Source organism: Odocoileus virginianus, chromosome 4, assembly GCF_023699985.2.
Source record: "Odocoileus virginianus isolate 20LAN1187 ecotype Illinois chromosome 4, Ovbor_1.2, whole genome shotgun sequence".
Lineage (NCBI taxonomy): Eukaryota > Metazoa > Chordata > Mammalia > Artiodactyla > Cervidae > Odocoileus > Odocoileus virginianus.
Genome location: NC_069677.1, coordinates 37,871,107 through 37,893,103, shown reverse-complemented (window position 1 = coordinate 37,893,103; position 21,997 = coordinate 37,871,107). Strand labels below are relative to the sequence as shown.

General features: G+C 43.4%; 1 protein-coding gene across 1 annotated transcript in view; it reads right to left on the bottom strand.

Moving 5' to 3' along the window:
* Nucleotides 1-478: 478 nt before the first annotated feature.
* Nucleotides 479-21,997, bottom strand: part of SLC7A14 (solute carrier family 7 member 14) — a 113,696-nt gene continuing 92,177 nt past the window's right edge. Inside the window, exons 7-8 of the mRNA XM_070466431.1 lie at nt 19,759-20,633; nt 479-7,576 (exon numbers count right to left, since the gene is read on the bottom strand). Coding sequence (XP_070322532.1) covers nt 7,254-7,576; nt 19,759-20,633 — 1,198 coding nt within the window. The 3' untranslated portion in view covers nt 479-7,253. The remainder of the gene's footprint in view (nt 7,577-19,758; nt 20,634-21,997) is intronic.

The following is a 21,997-nucleotide window of genomic DNA, read 5'->3' as shown; positions in this document are numbered from 1 at the left end:
AGTGAGATGGAGTCACTTCATATTTTTCCAAGTCTGCTAAAGAGGAACTTTTAGTTTCTTTACAGAAGTAAAGTGAATTTTAAAAGGTAGGATGGCACTGACTTTCTTCAAATTTAAATTTTAATAGTCGATTACCTGTAATTTTTAAAATATTTTTTTATTCTGAAAATGAATTTTCCACAATAATGCAATTAGTTCCAAAAAATGAGCTCATTTGTCTTGCTTTTCTACAAAGGACAATTGAAACATTTAAGGCAAGATTCACTTATTCATCTCCATTTTAATATGGAAAGAAAGTAGCAGACTTCAGATATTGGTTAAGGTTAACACAATATGGGAAAGCTCCTTTTTCTTTTCTTTTTTTTTCTTTTGGTCGCTTCCTGTATAAGAGCTTTACATTACTATGGATATTTTATAGTAAGACACTTCTGTTTCTGACTTTCTTTATAAGCCCATTTTTAAATTTAAAGGCACACAATAAAGCTTTATGCATTTATTAAAATATACACATTTTGGTAAATTTAGAATTTTTCCCTTAGTATCTTGATAAATCAATGTATTGTCAACATCACAGTCATTTAAAAATAAAACACACTTCATAACATATCTGCATATTATTTCTTTCCTCATAACACTACACACCCCATTGTATAGTGCACCAATGGGAATTTGAAACCACAAAACGAACAAACTTTTTAACAAATACAGAAGTTCATACCAGGAAAAAAAAAGCAGAGAACACCACCAGAAGTTACCATCTGCAGAAGGACCAAACAAAAATGAAACATGTTAGTAAAATTTACAAGCTGTATTTATAACTTTGGATATGAATTAAACAGTAACATTTCTTTTCCACAGTGAGAAAAGCTAGAATGTGATTCCTGGTTAGATGGTGTGCCAACATGGGATGAGGACTGTAGCTGCTCTTTAAAAGACCTGCAGCCCCTTCTATCAGCCCAGACAGATGAGGTATTTATGCACCATCATAGCAGTAACCGTGCTGTTGCTTTGGAAAGTAGGGGTTTATGATTTCCAGGGTAGATTCTAGCTTTTGTGAGCATGAGTGAGTGAGGCAAAGTATCCGCAACTGCAAAGACCAATCAGTAGGAGATGTACAAGGAACAGCTTCCTCATCCCAATACCAGAATGAACACAGTCCTTCATAGTCTGCACTTTCTGGGGGACTCACATGACCCACAGTTCCCATTAGCCAATGTCACCAATGCCAATGTCAGAAAAATGGGGGAAAAAAATCACAGAGTCTATATGAAAAAATCCACAGACTGCCCCTGTTTCCTAGTTCTAATACCAAGCCATTTTCTTTCCTTATTGTATCAAAATGCGCTACATGTTCTTATAGGATATGGAATTACAGTTGCCGGCTTTCAGAAGACTTCAAGCCCAAAGCTGTTGTGCATTTTGTTAACGCCATACAGGTAGTATACTATTTAATGATTTCTAACACTATTTTAGTTGATACTAGAGAAAATAGGTTCACTTTCGATGGCCTTCAAAACTTCCACTAATCCTTTTTGGGCTTTAAGTTCTAAAAATAGAAGAGAATGTTTTCTTAGAGAAGGAGTTTTGGCAAAAGGCAAGTGCCTATGTATTTCAAAAGGACGCGTAAGTTACTCAAGCCAAGCAAAAGAAGGAAAGCGTTTTAAATGAACTTGTTCTTGAGTGGGGAGAAAATTACACCAGCCTTTCCTCTAAAATCCTTGAGACAATGAAAGTAGATACAGGACTATCATACACGATAGGGTTTCTTGCTGCTGCTAAGTCGCTTCAGTCGTGTCCGACTCTGTGCGACCCCATAGACGGCAGCCCATCAGGCTCCCCCGTCCCTGGGATTCTCCAGGCAAGAACACAGGAGTAGGTCGCCATTTCCTTCTCCAATGCATGAAAGTGAAAAGGGAAAGGGAAGTCGTTTCAGTCGTGTTCGACTCTTAGCGACCCCATGGACTGCAGCCCACCAGGTTCCTCCGTCCATGGGATTTTCCAGGCAAGAATACTGGAGTGGGGTGCCACTGCCTTCTCCGAGGGGCTTCTTGTTGCCCAGCATTATTCCAGCTGGGAAATACAAATGCCTTGGGAAAACAGCACCCGGACTTCCGCTCGCGGCGGCGGCCTGCTGGCTGGGACGCTGTCCTGCGCGTGCGCGTTGTTCACGTACACATGGCTGGCTCTTTCAGGGCGTCACCATTGCTGCTTACAGGTTGGCGCCCATCTTTCCAAGGGGCCCTAGAGGCCCCTGTAGACCAAAGGGGTGCTTAGAGTCCGGGAAGTGCGTGCACATGGGAGAAACCCCGGCTCTGCGAAAATTTGGGATAGAAAAACGCTCCTGAACAAGTTACGTTCTGAAACAGCAAGAAAATGGAGTGCAGATTCCACGTGGCGAATCTGGGGGGTGTGTTTCCTTTGCTCAGTTCTCTCCACTAGCATAAGATATTAAGGCCAACTTCGGAGTGCTCACTAACCCGAAAGGCTTTAGTCCAAGAGTGGACTCTGATTGCCTCCTGGACTCGGTGAGTTGACCCTAGCTGTGGCTTCAGACATGTTTTCTGATTTCTGCCATCTCCACCCAACAAGGCAGTCTAATTGGAGACACAAAATCAGTAAACCTGTGGCTGAGCCTCAGTGGGCTTTTCACTGACATCTCAGCCCTGCTAAAACCTGGTGAGAAAGTGGACAGCAATTTCCTCTAGTCTTTTAGGCTGATTCTCAGGCTCTTGTAGCTTCTCTTTATATTGCCGTGAAGAGTTATATAGCCCCTTGTAAAGTTGATTTCCAACAAGTGGGGTGTAAAGAGTTCAGGTTCATTAACTGTTTTCGGAATGGAAGACATTTCTTTGAAGGAGTTTGTGTTTTATTTTCCTAGTATTACTAAATTTATATCCTGACCAACCCATAGGTTTTAGAGAAAGAAAGGTCATTAAATACAATAGTTTTCTCCTTCTGTTTGTTAACAGGCTCATCATAATCATTATGTTGATATTTGATTAGCTGTTAGTTTGTTACTAAGAAGTAGAACTGGATTCTTGACCTAATTCTGTCATTCTTTTCCTTTCACTAGTTCAAAGTGGCTTTGTACTCAGGTTTGAGTAAAATCTTGAGCTGGCAGTTTTGCCGTTTAGGTTAGATAGATATAAAATGTTATTAGCTTTGTTATTTAAACGTATTACTGGAAATTTTAATGTGGCTGGCAATAACTGTGTTGTCTGTCCACATGTTGAATGAACAAACTTCTCCTCACCTACTGATGAAATCAGACAGGATTTCAAAGAAAGTATCATATGTTGTTTTAAGTATGGATATTTTCCCCCTTTAATATGTGAAATCAACCTGAAGTGTGTATGTGATTTATTAGCTCCTTCCCTGGGCAGAGGGAGCCATTGCCCCAGCTTCTTAGAGTCCAGCCTTCCCTGATTCATACTTTCATCATTTTCTCAGTGCCTCCCCACCCAAGGAGAGCTGGTGAGCTGAGTTCAACATTCATATCTATCTGTCATGAGCCCTGACCTGCCTTCTCAGCATTATTTCCTACAGTTCAAAACATAAATCATGTTTTCTTGTCAAACTAGCTTCTTGCTTTCCCTTGAAGGAGACACAGTACAAATTATTAGTCAGGAGATAGTATAGTTATCAGCCACAATCTATACCTTACTCATGCTGATTCTGCACTTGGCAGGCATCTCCCTCATTTCTACCTGCTAAATTTTGCCCATCCCACAAGCCTCAACACGAGGATTGCGTTCTCTTTGATCTTTCCATTGGAGGAAGGTCTTTTCCATATTTGAATCTCTGTAGCACATAATATGCTCTCCACAAATATTATTGAATAAATATTTCATTTTCCTTTCATTCATCCATCTACCCATCCATCTGATTATCAGATATTTATTGAACATCCACTATAAGCCAGGCATATGTAGTTGGTAAAATCTAGCCCTGAAGCTTATCTGTGGGTGTCAATGGTCTATGCGATTGCAATTCTCCGCCCTCATGAGGAAAGATTTATTCTTATCATGCAGAAATACTTCTTGCTGTCATTATCAACAATTTCATTATTTCTTAAGTTGCTCCCTCATTGGCAAATTTAGTAGTGCACATCACGTTTCTACATTTGTGCACTAAATACACTTCTAGCTTTGTCTTATCCTTTCTTTTCTATTTTTATTTGCCTCACATTCCTCACTTCTTTTTTTTTTGGTATTATATGTTTTTTAATAACCACTTGAAATCCTCTTGAAATGAAGGAGAGTACTAATAAGTAGCATACATTAAAAAAAATCAAATAATTAGCTCCTAACCATAAATCCATATGATGAAATCTCACTGAAAGAGCTCTTGGTACAGAGGATTCAGTAACATCTAGGTCTTCCTAGGACGTTGTTCAAGGGGCTAAGTGTCTGAGGTAATTATAGGGTGATCTTACTTTTAATGTGGCCCCACAAATACAGTCTTAAGAAAATGAATTAGGAAATGCTAATATCATTCTAGTGATTAATGGTATTTGAAAACTGCACTGTGAGATCTGAGATTATTTCACAGAGGCTGGGAACCATGAGGGAAAAACATGTCTATTTATCTTGAAAAACTTTTTCTAGCATATTGACTGATTTTTAAAAAAACCAAGGTCACTGGTGAAATGACTAACCAATTTAGAGCAATAAAGAGAGCAAAGCTTAAAAAAATATAGAGATACTATTTGAGAGGAATGACTCCTGAAATGAGGGTGATTTCGAGAGGGTCTTTATGAAATCAGAACCAACAGGGTTTACCAAGCACAGGTCCTCTCTTCTGATGCTACAGAAACTCCACACATCTGCCAGCAGACAGTTGTTACAATAATACACCTTATTAGTAAAAGGAGGCTCTTTCACGCATGTTAAGGTTTTGTAATTTTGCATTCATATTTCTCATATTTCTCTTTGAACACGTTTAATAAATACAACTCCACCCCATCTGTCTGGATATGTCTCAAGTCTAATAGATTATATTTAAGCTAGGCAGATTTGTTCAGTCCTAAGACCAGTTCCAAAGTTTGTTTTCACAAGAAGTACTAATTTAATCCCCAAAGATATATTTCACACATCAGCCACTGTATCTTTATGGTTAATCTTAGGGGAGAGAGAAATGGAATTGCCAAGCATTACATTAAGATGAAAAATTGACCTCAGAAAAACCAGAGTGCTGAACAATTACTATAGAGGAATGAAAAAAAAAAATCTGGAGAACAGTAATTATTTGAATTTAAATGGCTTACATGGCTTTGGGTGGGATATCCAATTTATTAAAGATAAACTAGTTTCAGTTGGTCTTTTTATAAATATTATTATTTTTAAAGCCCAGTTCATCAACCAAGAGGACTTGCCATGTTTGGTTGTCTTATCTACATTTATCAGGTTCTGGTGCTGCTCTTTCCCTGGGTTGTGAACCTCCAAGGGCAGATGTTACATTTCTTTTTATTCCTATTGTTTAGGATTTGGTGCATTTTTGATCAGTGTTAGTTTCACATAAGAATGTGCTTTTGTGTCCTGTCTATAATCCTGAACCATGCCAAGATGGCACAAATCTCAACCTTTAAGAAAGAACAGACTTAAACATTAGTTGATGTTCTGGAAAACTTTTGGCATAACTCGAGATCCAGGAGACAGAGAGAGCAAAGAATTTACTATTTTGTCCTGCTTTCAGGAGTCCTCACAAAGATTTTAGCTTGATCCAAATTGTGCCTTCATATACATGTGTACACATCTCAAGGTACAGCATGAATACCTGTAACCCAAGACTGGAATGCATAGGCCATGTGTTTTTTTCTTGTTGAAAGTGTCCTCTTCCAGTTTGTTTCTGAGAAAATAATCTTTAAGAGCCCCTCTTATGGTCCAGGTTTAGACCTTGTGTGATTAGTCGCTTCATTCGTGTCTGACTCTTTGCGACCCCATGGACTGTAGCCCACCAGGCTTCCCTATCCATGAGGATTCTCCAGGCAAGAATACTGGAGTGGGTTGCCTTGCCCTTCTCCAAGGTTTAGACCTTATCAGGTAGGTATTTTCTTCCTCTGGGCTTTAGTGAAACTACTTTGGGAAATAACAGGAAAAATCCATGTCTGAAAGTGAGCTACGCCAGAGGAGTAAGGTTCAGAATGAAATGTGATCTCATGGAATGTGATTACCTAAGTAGCTGTGCTTCATTATTTTTTTGTTTTCAGAGTAGCACCCACCAGTCAAGTGGTTGCATATCTCAAAAAACTTCAGAATTTATAATTTTAGAAATCTGAAAGAGTTTGCAATGTGATCTCAGTGGCTGGGTCACTTCTCCTTGTAAAGCTTTTTATCTGATCATAAAACAAATAGCCTACTTCTTCAAGGCATATTAATGCCATGAAATCATGCTCCCGCTTTGCCCTCTTTCATCATATCAGCAGGAGCTTAGAGTCTGGTATAGGAGAAGGCATGACATGACAGAGTTAATTTTTGCCAGTGCCCTTCTGGCCTTCACTGCGAGAGATGGTTATTCAGGTTTTTTTTTTTTTTTTTTCTGGGCATTTAAGTTGATGGTGCTTCTTACCTTATTATTGGGTCTGACTGCCTTACGGTGAGTCTGAGATCTTTGGGATCATGGTCTCAGAGTTCCTGACCTTTACTGCATCCTAAAGTTCTAGTCTGGGGACTGTGAGAACCTTGGCGAAGGAAAAAGAAGTATGCATCACCATGAATTTGTTTTTGTGAGATTTCAGAACGAAATGTTGCTTTCGGAGGAAGTGCCAAGTGCCATGTGGCCTCGAGGAGTGGCCCTCAGCCTAGCGTGCTGAGAACAGGGCTTTGCCCTTGAGATCTCAGGTGGTTGAAATGCTGCCTTGTGCCCAACTCCACCTGCTTTGGCACATCTCCAGGGGTTTTACTCCCTGCTTCTTGGGGCCTTAGTAAGAAGCAAAAAGATTCAACCAGCAAAGCAAAGGCCTGGGAGACACTGCCATCAGCTCTGATGGTTGCACCTGATAGAATTTCTCTTAGCTTTTAGTTGTTTTCTGTTTGGTTTTGCAAGGGAACTAGTTATGGGAGCCGGGTGAAGCCCTTCCACAGAACTGTCGTGAAGAGCAGAGGTGGCAAATGACAGGCTATGACTGGGGACTGACTTTGGGGAAGGCTGGAGTTTTGAAATGAGAGCCAAAGAAGTTTCCACCTTCTAGCCCACAGGTGAATTTACTGAAAAGAAATCACCGTCATGTCTGCACATTTCTGGTGTGTGTGCTCCTACTCTGGAGAGTAATCTAACTCATCGTTTGCAATCAGGGCCTCTGAGTTCTGTTTGTGTTTGCTTTTGCTCTTTGCCTTGCTGCTGGTCCGGGTGCTGGGCTGCGAATCTGACATCTGCTGGTAAGAGAAGCCTTTGTCCTCGGCCGGCCCGCCCCAGTTCTCCTGGCTCTCGCCCTCCGTGGCATAGGAGAAGCCCTCCTCCACTGAGAAAGGGTCGTCCACGTCGTAGCGCTGGTACGTGCTCTGGTGCAGGGCTTCTTCTCGGGCGCTGATTTCCAGGGTGCTATTCCAGATGCCATACCCAAAATAAATGAGCATACCTGCAGCAGGGGTGGGGTGAGTGGGGGGAAGCACAGGTGAATAAGCTGTTGTTTGGGGATCCACGTGTCAAGCAGGGGGCTGACTCCCAATGGTGAGGGCAGACCTGGTGGTAGATGTGTTTTCTTTGGTCTACACAGTGTTTTGAAAAGATTCGACTTAGATGCCATTTAAAAATGGTCGATCTTAAGCAACCCCTACTTAGAGCAGAAGGACTGACAATGCTATACCCACATTCCTACATGGAAACTTCTGGCTGGAGGTGAGAGCTGGCCATCTCTTTAGTTGGCATATGACGCACTTGAGGTCACCTCAGTCCCCACTCCCCTGCTGACATCTAGCTCACTGTACTCGTGTAGGTGCCAGCCAGGAATTTGCCTTTTCTTTTCTGGTTTAAATAGTTATGGATCACCCACAGTGTACCCCCAGCCTTCTCATTTTACTATCCCAGATTTCCACTACAGACTCAAATTCTTTTATTTCACCACATGTGTGGGTGCTCAGTTGCTTCGGTCGTGTCTGACTCTGCAACTCTTTGGACTGTATAGCCCACCAGGTCCCTCTGTCCATGGGATTCTCCAGGCAAGAATACTGGGGTAGATTGCCCTTCCCTTCTCCAGGTTATCTCCTCGGCCCAGGATCGAACCCACATCTCTTCTGTCTCCTACATTGGCGAGCGGGTTCTTTACCACTAGTGCCACCTGGGAAGCCCCATTTTACCACGTAGCAACATGCATATATGGTCCTATGATTTACTTTGCCACTTTTCACTCAGCAGAGTCATCATACTTTACCACCACTCAGCTGTCCACTTAGAATATCTGTTGTGTGATTATCTGTATGGGTTGGTTCTATTTTATAGACTGTAGAAAACTGGCACTTAATGTTTGTTGAAGGGATGAAGGAGAACTCCCAATGAGCATGAAATGTTCAGTGCAACCTCCTTGTTTTGATGTCATTCCAAGCAAAGGAAAGAAGCCTGCCTTCCTAGTTAACCTGTAGCATTATATGGGCTAATGTCTCATTTCTATAAGAACTTTTAGGAAAAAAACTTATGAAAATAGTTTGAGAAAGGCCCATGGAGGCTCGGGGCCTGGAATGCTGAGAACCATAGCCTTGGAGGCCAAGGGGCCTGATGGTTGAGAAGGTGAGGTCTGAGTACAAATCCTGCCTCCATCACCGTGTAACCCTGGACCAGTTACTGAGCCTCATTGTGCCTCATCTTTCTCTTGTATGAAATCTCGAGCGTACTGTACCAATGCATGGGGCTGCTATGAGGAGGAAACGACGTAAGCAGTGATTCTCAACCCTGGCTGCACCTGGTGGTCACCTGGGGCGTTCCTGCACAATCCTGACACCTCATCCCTTGGAGATTCTGATTTAATTGGTCTTCAGTGTGACTCAGGTGTAGGTGTTTTTAGAGCTTTACAGGTGATTGCCGTGGCCAGCCAAAGCTGAGAACCCCTGAGATAGGGAACCTTAAAGCTCCCGAGGCAGGAATTCCCTTGCAGTCCAATAGTTAGGACTTAGCATTTCATCTCCCTGGGCCCAGTTCAATCCCTGGTCGGGGAACTGAGATCCCGCCAGCCACACAGCTGGGTGAAAAAAACAACATTGGCGGTTGGGGCTTCAACATGAATTTGGGAGGGACACAATTCAGTCCATAATATAATATAAACTAACAAAGGAGATAAAATGGACTCATGAAACACCACCACAAGCCTCGTGACGTGGCCACAAAAATCCCCAAACTCCTGATGCGTGTGCTTTACTGCCAACTTTGGTGGCCTTTGGTGGCCTGGCCAGTGCGGTCCCCTCGGTTATGCACCTCCTTCCAGGTACCAACACACTCTTCTGGGTGGCACCTAGTCTCTCTGACTTTGCTAACCCTGCAGGCATCTGCTGGGCTGTTTGCTTAGAACCACAAGGTGAAGCCTGCTTTCCGCTCTGGTCCCCGAGGTATTCTGCTTCCTTTTGAATTTGAAGTGTGTCTTTTTAAGCTTGGATTTCTCCCTCCTCGTCTCAAGTGACTCTCCCTGCCACCTTCCCCCCACCGCCATTTTCCTGTGAAATCAACTTTCCAGGAGCCAAAGTAAGCAGAGATTTATACTCCTAATTGGTAATAAATCCTGGAGTTAATCATTGGCAGATGTGGCTGTTCTCAAATAGCAATTTCATTTTTTTTCTGAGCTTGGATCTTACTCTTTCTTGTCTGGGGCTGAGGGTGGGGTGGGCATGGGGGGATAGTTCTTATCGTTGTGGAGAACAAGGCACCAAATTGAGGCCTCTTTTAAAAGGGCCAGCAGTTTGCTGCTTGGAGAATACCTGTTGGAAGCACATTTGAAACGAGAGAGTAAATTTCAGGAGACTGAGTTTATTGTCAGGCACACACCACCCTTTGCCCAGTTTTTCTCTCTTGCTGTCTTTTCTCCTAGACATCCAAGTAGGTGGCAAAGCTTGCCTCCTCTGTCTGCTTAGTATCTGTTATGTCAATTCTTTCCTTTTTGATCCCGTTTTCAGATCCTGTTTGTAAGCGTGTTGTTTCCCTACTAGACTTAATAAAAGTTTTTCTTTTCCCCTTGCCCCTGGCTTCTCTTCTCTATACTACAGAGGTTATCAAGCACTGGTTTGACATCTATTCTGATAGACCTTCCCCTAACCCCACCAAGTATTGGGATGTTTTGTCTGATAGACTTGTGAAATGAAAGTGTGAAAGTGTTAGTTGTTCAGTTGTGTCCGACTCTTTGTGACTCCATAGACTGTAGCCCCTGCCAGGCTCCTCTGTCCACGGAATTGTCCAGGCAAGAATACTGGAGTGGGTAGCCAGTCCCTTCTCCAGGGGATCTTCCTGATCCAGGGATTGAACTTGCATCTCCTGCATTGCAGGCAGATTCTTTACTGTCTGAACCCCCAGGGAAGCCCATCAGATAGATTGGTTTATGGTAATTCTCTAAGAACTTTGGTGTGACTCCTCATAGAATCATAGATATTTAGAGCTGGAAAAGAGTCTGTGTCATTTATCCATTTGAATACCTTCATTTTACTGATGGAGAAATGGAGACTGGGAAAGACTAATTCACTTGCCTGGGTGTGTGAAGGGCAGCACCAGCAGTCCATGAGAGAGAGAAGGTTCTAGCTTATCCAGCCCTTCACATTCCCTCCCTTGCTGGGTTAGAGACTGCCTAGTGCAGAAATAGTCAGTACGAGCTTAGGTTTTGTTTTGGGAGTGGCTGGGCTTGGAAGGAACACGAGTATTTATATGTGTGTGTGTATGTATCAGTACGCAAATGTGTCAGCTATGATTACTTTGGGAAAGCAATCCATGGAAACTTGCCACATGAATATTTATGGGCCTTTTAACGTTTGCTCTGAGCCCCCTACAGTTTCTAAGGTGTGTCACGCTGTCTTCAAAAGTACACTGCAAATATGAGGGCTGTGAACCCAGAAGCGACTGTGGGCACTGGCCAGACAGCATGAATCGACAGCTTGGGCAAGCGCATTCTCCTAGGGCTTGGTGTTCTGTCTGCCTTTCTCTTTCTTGCTGGCCCTTGCGTCAGTTCAGGAAAAGTGGTGTGAGGCAGAGAAGGACTGGAGAAAAGGAGGAATGGAGAAGGACAAAGAAACAGAGGGGAACAGATGAAAGGGGCGCAGAGAGAGAGACAGGGCGGGAGGAGAGAAACATGTATTACCATCTGTCACACATAAACAAGGGCTTTGTGTTGGAGGAGTAAACAGAACCGCTAAAAGCCTCCTGTGTAGAAGCAGGGTGTTTTGTTTCTGCTCCTTTCTTCAGTTGGCTTAGAGAATGAAGCATGAGGTAGTTTCTGAAAAATCTGTGGGGATTCTGGGAATCCTGAACAACACTTCACCCAGCGCCCCTGGGTGATGCGGCCTTTCTCCCATGGAACTAAAATTATTCTACAAGTGTTATCTTGTTTAGATTCCTCCTGAGAATGGTGTGTGTGTGTGCGTGCGTAGGTTATGATTATGGCATTTCACAGACAGAAGACCAAATACAGGATTTTCTACAGCTGCATAGTCAGTGTTTAGACTGTTCAGATGGCAGTTTCTTCCACGTCCTTCCATGTCCTGATCCTGGCTGCTTCCAATTGTTATTTTTCCCACTTACCAGGGAGGTACACACTAATTGGAAATGATTTTGCTGAACTTTACTTTTTATGACATTTATTATCTTATTATGTATTTATTTGGCGGTGCCGGGTCTTAGCTGTGGCATGCGAGATCTTATAGATGCCGCGTGTGGACTCTAGTTCCCAGACCAGGGATTGAACTGGTCCCTTTGCGTGGAGAGCGCAGAGTCTTAGCCACTGGACTACGAGGGGAGTCCCTGAACTTTTCTTTTGAAGAATTTAAAGCATGCAGAAGTGGAGAGAACAGTATTAAAAAGCCCATGTATTCATCACTAGCTTTCTCCCTCCTGACACCCACTCGACCACACCTTTCTCTTTAGATTACTTTGAAACAAATTCCTTTCATCCTGTTTCCTCTGTAAACGCTTTAGCAGGTATCTATAAAATAGACTCCTCTAAAAAACTTAACTTATTACCATTGTCACATCTATAAACTAATAATTCCTTAATATCATCTGATATCCAGAAGCATCAAAATTTCCCTGAATTATTTGTTTGGATAGACTCTTCACTTTTTAAAGCTATACACTTATTCCAATGATGCTGTCTTTGCTTGAAATAGTTTTTGGGTCCTGTTATTCAGGTTGTCAGTGGGATTGGGTTTATTCTTTTGTAAATCCTTGTGGATGGCAAAATTTTGTCTTTTGACAGTGGATTAGCTTTTAGCATAAGCCAGAAGTCATTTGGAATAAAGTTTCAAGAATAAGGTGGCTAATTGATAAGTAATATTATTTATTTTGTTTGTGGATTTAATTCTCCAGTTCCATAAAAACATAGATTCACTGCTTTGTAGTTATCTCTCTGATATCTGAATAAATGGAAGGCAGATAAAGAATCAGAAGGCAGCCAGCTTTTGTGCTGCAGAGGGTCTTGGTGCTCCCCCCACCCCCCCACCCCGCCGCCCCCGCTAGACTGGAGTTATTTTTATGTGGTAGATTGCTGAGGGAGCATTCAAGGCAGCAACTAGTTAGCAGAAGGCACAGAAGTGTTTCAATATTTTAACAGCAAACATGGCTGTTCTGGGCACCCAGTAATGGCAATAAGTCCCATGGGAGGCTATTTGTATGGAAGGTAAATATTCAAAGGGAGGCTCTGGCTTCTTTTCCAGACAGTTCTGTGCCTGTGAGAGGTTTGGGCTGGACGAGGTGAAGGATCATGCCTTCAGCCATTGAATGGGGTTTCTTTATGTAACAGGACACCTTGTGATTGGAAAGCCCTTTATACAAACCCACTTTCTCGCACATCATCCCGGAGGAGTTAAGACCTGCGCAATATGCAGGGATTGAAATGGCATCAGAACTCACATCTCTTGAGTCTGCATGGGTGGCTGCCTACTGGGGGCCTACAGGGAGGTTTGGGTTGCCAAGTTGCTTTCACAAGCCTGGGGCACCTCAGTGTCAGCTGGCAAAACACCTATTTATTCCACTTGTCTTGGCCCTGTGTCATCCTGTGCAAACTAAACAGATGACCTCAAACCTACAAATGAGAGGGGTAGGGGGTCCTCTGGATCAGGTGGGAGAAATCCTAGGACAAAATCTCAGCTCTGAAAAGAGACTAGGTGACCCGGAGCTAGACAGATTTCCAACCTGGCGGGTTCTCGCTGGGGTCACGAAGCAGGTTCCTGCTCTCTGGAGTCCCCGAGGAGCTTCCCGTGCCCTGCACGTGGCTCCACACACAGTGCCAGAGGGGGTGGGCCCCCTGACCGCAGGCTGGGTGGAGCTGTCTCTTTCTGGGGCGCCGTTCAGGCAGGAAGCCCTGCCTGCTGCAGATAACTGATGCACTTTGTTATGCCCAGAGGCTTTTTTATTTTTTTCTCGTCTGGGATCAACTTTCCAAAACAGACAGTTGCTGGTGCAGAAGTGAAGATAGTAATGAGAAGGTGTCCCTCCCATCTAGCACAATCCCCACCAACTCCCACTTTGCTGGTTATTTTTTAAATACCCACAAGCCCTGTTGATTGTAACTAACAGTTAGGTTTGTTTAATATGGTGTGGCCAGGAAGAGCAAGGCTCAGGATGAAGTGGGGACCAGGGGAACTTCTCTTCTGGGCCCACAGTTGATCTAACATAATGTCACATTCTTTATGCTTTAGTTTCCCAGCTGCAAAATGGAGCTGGGGCTCTTATTTTGTTCGAGGAGTATAATGGCTATGAGACCAAAGGCAGCCTTCTTAAAGAACATGAAAAACTCCAGCAGTTCCACCTCTAACTCAGCAGAAACCCAACCAAAACACAAACCCGGTGTGTCCATTGAAATCACGTATAAGAAGGTTCGTAGCAGCTGCCATGCTGAATGCCCACAGATACAAGAATGGATAAATACATTGTGGTGTATCAATACTGTGGGAGGCTAGACAGCAAGGAGAACGAACAAACTAAAACTGCAAGCACAAGTTTAGGATGACCTCACGCCTGTACTGCCGAGGGAAAGAAGCCCATCAGTCACTCACAGCACTGTCTGTTCTGGGTGGACTGCACACGCCTGCTCCAGGGCCTTCCACTGCGTGGTCTCCTGGCCCTTCAGTCTCAGCTGCCCGCTCCTCCCCAGGTGTCTCCCTGGCCAGCCCAGCACCTCCACCAGCAGCCAGTGGCTACAGGGTTTGCCTGCTCCCTCCCGCCCTCTTGGAATCAGCTGGGCTTTGTTGCCATCCTCATCCTGGCCTCAGTGATTTTTCTTGCTCTTCTGAGCATAATTTTGATGTTGAAGCTGCCAATTGTTTTCTCACTTCCTACAAGGAGAATTTCAAACTGATTTATGGGACATATCATCAGGAGTTTGTTTATCTTGGTGCCCTCTCGGGTCGAATTCATGGCCCCCTTCTCCCCCTTCTCTTCCCTTCATCACAACGGCTGCTTTGAGTCAGTTTCCAGTAGGAGTTCAGATAAGCGCTCAGGTGAAAACCGTGAAGTGTGTCTTCTCTTTGGGATGTTGATGGTTTAGTCCAGGATTTATGAGGTCCGTTGCCCAAACTGCACGTCCTGTCTGTTCTCTAAAGCTGTGTGTCTGCTAAGTTGCTTCGCTTGTGGCCAACTGTCTGCAACCCTATGGACTGTAGCCTGCCAGGATCCTCTGTCTGTGGGATTCTCTCGGCAAGAATACTGGAGGGTTGCTGGGGCCCTCCTCCAGGGGATCTTCCCAACCCAGGGATGGAACCCGCATTTCTATAGTCTCCTGTATTGGCCAGTGGGTTCTTTACTACTAGCGCCACCTGGTTTTCCTTAGAGCGACGGAAAAACTTCCAAATGAAATCTTGACAACACCTAGAGTAAGGGTTATGGTCCATAGAGTCACCAAGAGTCAGACACGACTGAAGCAGCTTGGCCTGCAGGGTCAGGGTACCTGTGAGCTGGTCTCACGGATGGTTAATTTACAATAAGGGCCCACAGGGACCAGTAGACCTGACACATGCCTGGAGAATACCATCATATAGCGTTCTGACTGGTCCCTGCTGGTTTCTGGGACCTTGCCCAACTCCTCGAGGTATTTTACAAAACTGCATCATTTAAGAGAAAAGGCAAATGAAGGCTGGCTTTGTGTTCATTTTATTGGGGATTATTAAACTTTTCCTATGTGTGTTATTTCTCTTGTCGGAAGGAAAAGAAACAAGTGCTGGGTGTCTATTAACTGCTTCGTTTTTCCGCTATGAGTTGTGCTCTTCTGAAGGACAAAAGCTTAGCTAAACATTGTTACAAAAATGCTGTAATTAAGATTCATTTAGAGAAGTTTGGGTAAAAAATGTGAGAAGATTATCAAGTTATGACTCAGCCCAATTATGTAAATCTTTTTAAAAAGTAGTGGATGTTTCATAATAAGCTCCATTTAGAAATCTCTCTACTTTTCTCCTTGGGAAACTTATATTATGAATAGAGAGATGAAAAATCTGACATTTTGGAGACTCAGATGTTTAGAAATGAGAATATTCTATAAGATTGTTAAAGATTTTATAAGCCAATTTGGGGTTGTGGAATGGATTTATTTTATGTATCAAAAAAACAAGGAGTTTTGTAATTAAATTATCTGCCTACCTGCTAATTATCTTCTTATTCTTCTCTCTAGATCAGTGGATCTCATATTTGAGCACACATCCGAATTACCTGGCAGACTTGTTAAAATCTACACTGCCCTCAGAGATTCTGATTCTGTGTGTAGGTCTGGGCTGGGGTCGGAAATTGCATTTTTCACTAGTTTCCACGTGATACTGATGTGGCAGATCTGAGACCTTACTTTGAGAACCACTGTTCTAGATCATTGTAAACCTGTCTACACAACAGAATTACCCAAGGAAGCTTTAAGAATACCGTGGTTGGCCGTACCAGATCAATTGAATCAGAACATCTCTGGGGTGGGGGGATCCTGGGCGTAGAATGTTTCAGAAGCAACTCATGTGATTCTGTTGTGTAGTCTGAGTTGAGAATCTTTGTTCTGGGCGAAACTTACTTATCTATGAGCCTTCAGAGATAATGATACCAAAAGCAGTTAGTAGCCAGCAGCTGGGTGCTTCTTAAGCTGCAGACTCCAGTGCCCTCTCTCTGGCCCGCTCAGGCTGCAGGGTGGCACCCTCCCAGGCCAGGGAGTATCAGTTTCGGGAGCCAGCTTGAAGTTTGTGTTATCAGCAAGTTTACAAAGGGTTCTCTGGGAACTTTCTTCTGCCTGATAATTGGGAAGGCAGCCTGAGTCAGAACAGGTTCACGTTGTACTTTCGCATGTGACAGCTAGTCTGGGAGACAATGAATCATTTCAGCTTTTTAAAAGAAAGGCAGGAAAGAAATAGTTCTTACTGCTTTCCCTGCTGTTTTCCTGTTTAAGCCCCAAACTGCAATCAGATCAAGTCGAGTAGAATTATGTGCATTTTTACAGATGGGTAAACTGAGGCCCAAAGGAGTTAAGCAAATTTCCCAAGGTCACAAGGAAATGGCAGAGTTAACTTGGGGCTGTCTGAGTCTAAAGGCAATAGGCCACTACATCACTTTTGCAAAATTCCTCTGGTGTTCCAGAAACGTGGATATTATGCAAGACTGACTACATAAGTTATAGGTCCCAGTGCAAAATGAAACCATGGAGCCTCTTGTTAAAACATTGTTAAGAATTCAAGAAGACAGCACCAGAGCATTAAGCCAAGCACGGGGCCCTGTGTGACCACCCAGATCATCCACCCATGAAGCCAGCCCTCTGTTCATCTGCACAGACCACAGCTCAAACATCCTGGGCAGATACGAAGGTCTGCTCAGAGGCACTGTGGTGGGGAGGTAGGAGGCCCCATCTGAGCATGGAGATTCTGGATTGTGGTAATAGCTCTGTGAATAATTTCCTGTTTTTCTTGCTGACCTTGAGCATGTTATTGAACCTTTCGGAGGTTCAGTTTACTTATCTGTAAAGTTGAGAGAGGGAAAAGTGGGGAGTGTTTCAATGTTTTTCAAACTTTATTTACATTTTATTTATATACTACATTTTTATTTATTTATTTTATTTATTTTTATTTTTTTATTTATATACTACATTTTTAATAAGGTGGCTATGATTGTGGATTCTGGAATTACACCACCTGAGTTCTAATTTGGCTTTGCTATATTCTAACTATGTGACCTCAGTCAAGTGCCTTAGTTTCCTCATCTGTAAAATGGATCTGGTTGTGTGGATTAAATAAGTTAATATAAGTGAAGCCTTGGGAATGATGGCTGATAGGTGGTAAGTGCCATATAAGTGTTATTTATCACTTTGAATCATATGGCACATGCACTAATGTTTTTTCTTCTGTTTAACTCACTTTTGAAATTTAAAAATAATTGGACTTGCCTGGTGGTACCATGGATGAGAGTCTGCCTGCCAGCGCTGGGGACATGGGTTTGATCCCTGGTCTGGGAAGATCCTACATGCCTTGGAGCAACTAGGCCTGTGTGCCACATCTGCTGAGTCCTTGGGCTGCAAATACTGAACCCTCGTGCCACAGCTACTGAAGCCTGCAAACACTGAAGCCTGTGCGCCTGGAGCCTGTACTCCGCAACAAAAGCCGCCGCCGCAATGAGAAGCCCAAGCACTGAAATTAGAGTAGCTTCTGCTCACAGCAACTGGAGAAAGCCTGAGAAAGCTTGAGTGCAGCAATGAAGACCCAGCACAGTCAAAATTAAAATAAATAAATTATTAAAAAAGTAATGATTTGAGTATGTCTGTTTTTGTAGTGTTTGTGAAAGTAATAACCATAGGATATTTTGAAAAGTTCATATACTCTCTAAAATCAGTCTAAATATTAACAGTGGAATGGTTACCACACTGTGGGTAACATTGTACTAGATATTGAAGGCTATATCTAGCTTGGATAGTCTAGGAAAAGATGAATTAATTCTTGGGTATTTGTGTCTGTGCCTTTATTATTCATTTGACGAATACATGACTCTACACACTTCAGTCATTTCTACCCATAGTATCATCTTTCCATTGGTTTGCTTCTTGTTCCAGTGGCAAAATGTTTAAACAGAAGTTAGAGATTATGAATAAATTATGTAAATGCTTAGAACTTTGACAAGTCAGTGGGGTCCTTTCAAGAGATCCCTTAAAGTCTAACAAGAGATGAGGCTTAGGTCGTGGAAAATTGGTACAAAATGCTTACAGGAAGGTGCAGGATGGCCTTCAGAGGTGAGGAATCTTCTGGGAGACATATGCTCTTGCCTTTGATTACTGTGTTCCCCCCCAACTTCCCTCTGTCTAAAACCTATCTTGTTGTCCAGTTCAAATTCTGCCTCCTTAAAGTCCTTCCCAACTCTTCTGATTGAAAGTTTCCTTTTTCTTATCTGAAGAGTGCTTTATAATCACAGATAAGTATTTATTAAGCATGAACAACAGTGTGGTTTGGGAACAGAGGTCACCACACTGAACACCCATATTCCTCATCTCAAGGAGTGGTTGGGATACAACTCCATGAGTCTTTCTGTTGCCTTGCCCAGGCTGGTTGATTCACACGTATTTATTTTGCCTCCCTTATTCTTTACTTTCCTATTCCTCAAAGCACCTAAGGACACTCCTTAGCTAAGTATTTGTTGCCAGAGACCCCAGGGTTACCAAATTATATAGGAAATATAAAAATAATAAATAAGGAACCTTAAAATAAGCATTCACTTAAACATCTCTCTTAAGTTATCATGAGCACCTACCCCAGCCATTTCATCAGTAATGGTCAAATATGTTAAACATGTAATGTGAATGTAATATAAACTGATTCCAAAGGAAAATTAGAAATCTTGGGGAAGATACAGGATTGTCTGAAGGCAGTGAAAGTGAGTTTAGAGAGAGCAATGGTAATTCACTTAAAGCTGTGGATATTGAGAACCTGACAGAGCCTTATCAGTTATCAACAGAAGAAGAGAAAACCAAGGATGATGACATGATAGGTATTTTCCAAGAAAATGATTGGAATATCAGTGGATGAGGAAAGATCTTGGGAAAAAATGAAATGCTCAAATATTTTGTGAAAGTTGATTAAAAGTGAGGACTATTAAATGGTGCCAGGATGTAATTTTGTCAAAAAATTATGCCAAGAATGCATACTTAATTCATATTTTGCTTGTTTAAAAATATGGCATGATTGCTATTTTAATTCTGTCCAACATAAGATAAATAAAATTCTTCATAATTATTAGTTTTTAAGAATTCCAATCAACCTTTCCCATCCTCAATTTATATGTTATTTTTGTCCTTTTTTGATTCATTTTAAAATGTGGATCCACTTAAAATAAGTATCACTTTCTATGATACTAATTATCCACAAGAAGAATATCCAGTAATAGCATTCAGTGAAGTGATGGATTGATCAGTATCATTCTTTAGAACAAACAACCAAGATCATAACAGGCAGAAAGGGCACACATGGCTTTTTTTTTCACACGTGGCTTTTTTGACTCTAAAAAAAAAGCAAGGATCCACAGAACCAGCCAGAATTCTCTTGGCAAGGGGATGCCCAGTTGGGTTAGGAGGTAATTTTGGGATAAGCCTGGTCAAGGCCTTAGAAGGGAACTCTCAAGGCTCCAAAGGAATTTGCTTACCGACAAAGCACCAGACTGCAAACCGGATCCACGTGATGGTAGAGAGCTTTAGCATAAGATAGATGTTCACCAGCATGGCAAAGGCAGGCACAAAGGGGAGGCAGGGAGCCATGTAGGGCAGCTTCTTGGGGTTCTCTGGTTGCTGCAGGATCACAAACACCAGGGCGCTGATCAGCAGCACCATCAGAACGACTAGAAGGATGGCCCACCAGCTCTGCTCTGAAATGTAGTCAGAACCAAAGATGATGAATGAGCAGAAGATGAACATGAGGATGAAGAGCAGGAGCACGCAGATGGTCACCGTGTGCCCTGTAGCGGCTGTGGGCCGGTCCATCTTGCCCGGAAGGCCCAGCTGGATCCTCATGGTGTAGTAACGGGGCCCAATCAGCTTCTTCAACTTGATGAGATAGATGTTTTCAGATTCATCGGCTTCTATGCCTGTGGTCATGTCCACAGTGCCGTAGTTTGGGTGGTTGACGTTGTAGGTCGACTTGTCTGATTTCCCTATGAGCATCTCATTGTCTCCCAAGGATGGCAGGTTCTTGGCCCCACACGTGTTGGTGGCTGGGCCGGAGAACTCTTCCCCTTCACTCACAGGAGAGCAGCCTTCCTTCTCACAGTCAGCCAGAATACCCTCCTTCTTGGTGTGCTCCTCAGACAGGAATTTGACAAAGCCGTCAATGTCACTCTCGGGCTGGTATCGAAGGAGCAGGACGCAGACGGAGACTAAGGTGTAGGCGAGGAGGGTGCCGATGGACATCATCTCAATCAGGTCTCTCAAGCTGACTAGCAGGGAGAGGAGAGCTGCCAGGAACCCCGAAACGATGCAGGCCACCACGGGGGTCTCTGTGTAGGAGCTCACGTGAGCCAGGAATCTGGAGGAGGGGCAAGCAGAGGGTTAATGGTGATGGATTCAACATGGTTTAACACCTCCTGGTCCTGCTCCTCCAGTTTACTTCTGGATTCACTGCTTTAAATACTGTTGCTGTTCCTACTCCAGGATCTAGTTTCTGAAATATAATTTAAACAGAATCTATTTTAATTCCTTGGGTATGAGGCAAACTGCTCTATTAAAGTGCCTACTTCATTATGTGATGTGGTGGGTTGATGGGATCTAGGAGGTTCTCAGGAATCTAAATTGAAGCCCAGACTTTGCTATGAACAGGAGACAGTTGAAGTCACATACCTGCCTGGTGGCCCTCTCCACCTGTGTTATCCAAAGTATGGTCCATGAATCAGCAGTGTTAGCAACACCTTGGAACTTGTTCGAAATATGTATTTTCAGGTTTTACCTACTATGTCAGACTCTGGGAGTGGGGCCCAACAAACTATACACTTTAAAAAACCTCTAGAGGATTCTGATTAATGCCAAAGCCTGAGAAGCTTGCTCTCCAACGAAAGTACAGGGATTTGGTTGCAAAATAGCACAGTCATTAAGAACATGTGCTTGTGGATGAAAGCTAAATCTGGCCAGTCACTCACTGGAGAAGATAGAGAAGACCAACAAGGGTGACTGAATGACAGGTGCTTGTTTGGCAGGTCCTTAGACTTAGATAGGCTCCCACCTTCCACCTTCCCCTCCTCCTGGCCCTCATTCTTGCTGCTCTTCCAGTCCTCCCTTATTTCCGTGATTCACTCAAGACTATAAACTGCTCAGTGGAGAAGGCAATGGCACCCCACTCCAGTACTCTTGCCTGGAAAAGCCCATGGACGGAGGAGCATGGTAGGCTGCAGTCCATGGGGTCGCGAAGCGTCAGACACGACTGAGCGACTTCACTCTCACTTTTCACTTTTATGCATTGGAGAAGGAAATGGCAACCCACTCCGGTGTTCTTGCCTGGAGAATCCCAGGGGTGGTGGAGCCTGGTGGGCTGCCGTCTATGGGGTCGCACAGAGTCGGACACGACTGAAGCGATTTAGCAGCAGCAGCAGCAGCATAAACTGCTCAGAGCCCTGGCATCTCTCGGTTTTCTTTGACAGCAGAAAGACCTTGTGGATGTGTGAAGTTGTCACATCTCCACCACGATCAGCCTCCAGCTCCCCCAAGCTCTCAGCTCTGACCTCAGAGGGTATGCACAGGAACTGCTGCAGAAGGTGACAGCTGATGGCAGAGGAAAAGTCTCTGAGCTGGGTCCCTCTGAACTCCTGAGACCTTCTTGGCAATTTGCTCCTTGTTTGGTGCACTTGAAGAATGCTTTACCTGCAAGTTCCTCACACAGGAGGCATGAGGCACCAAGAG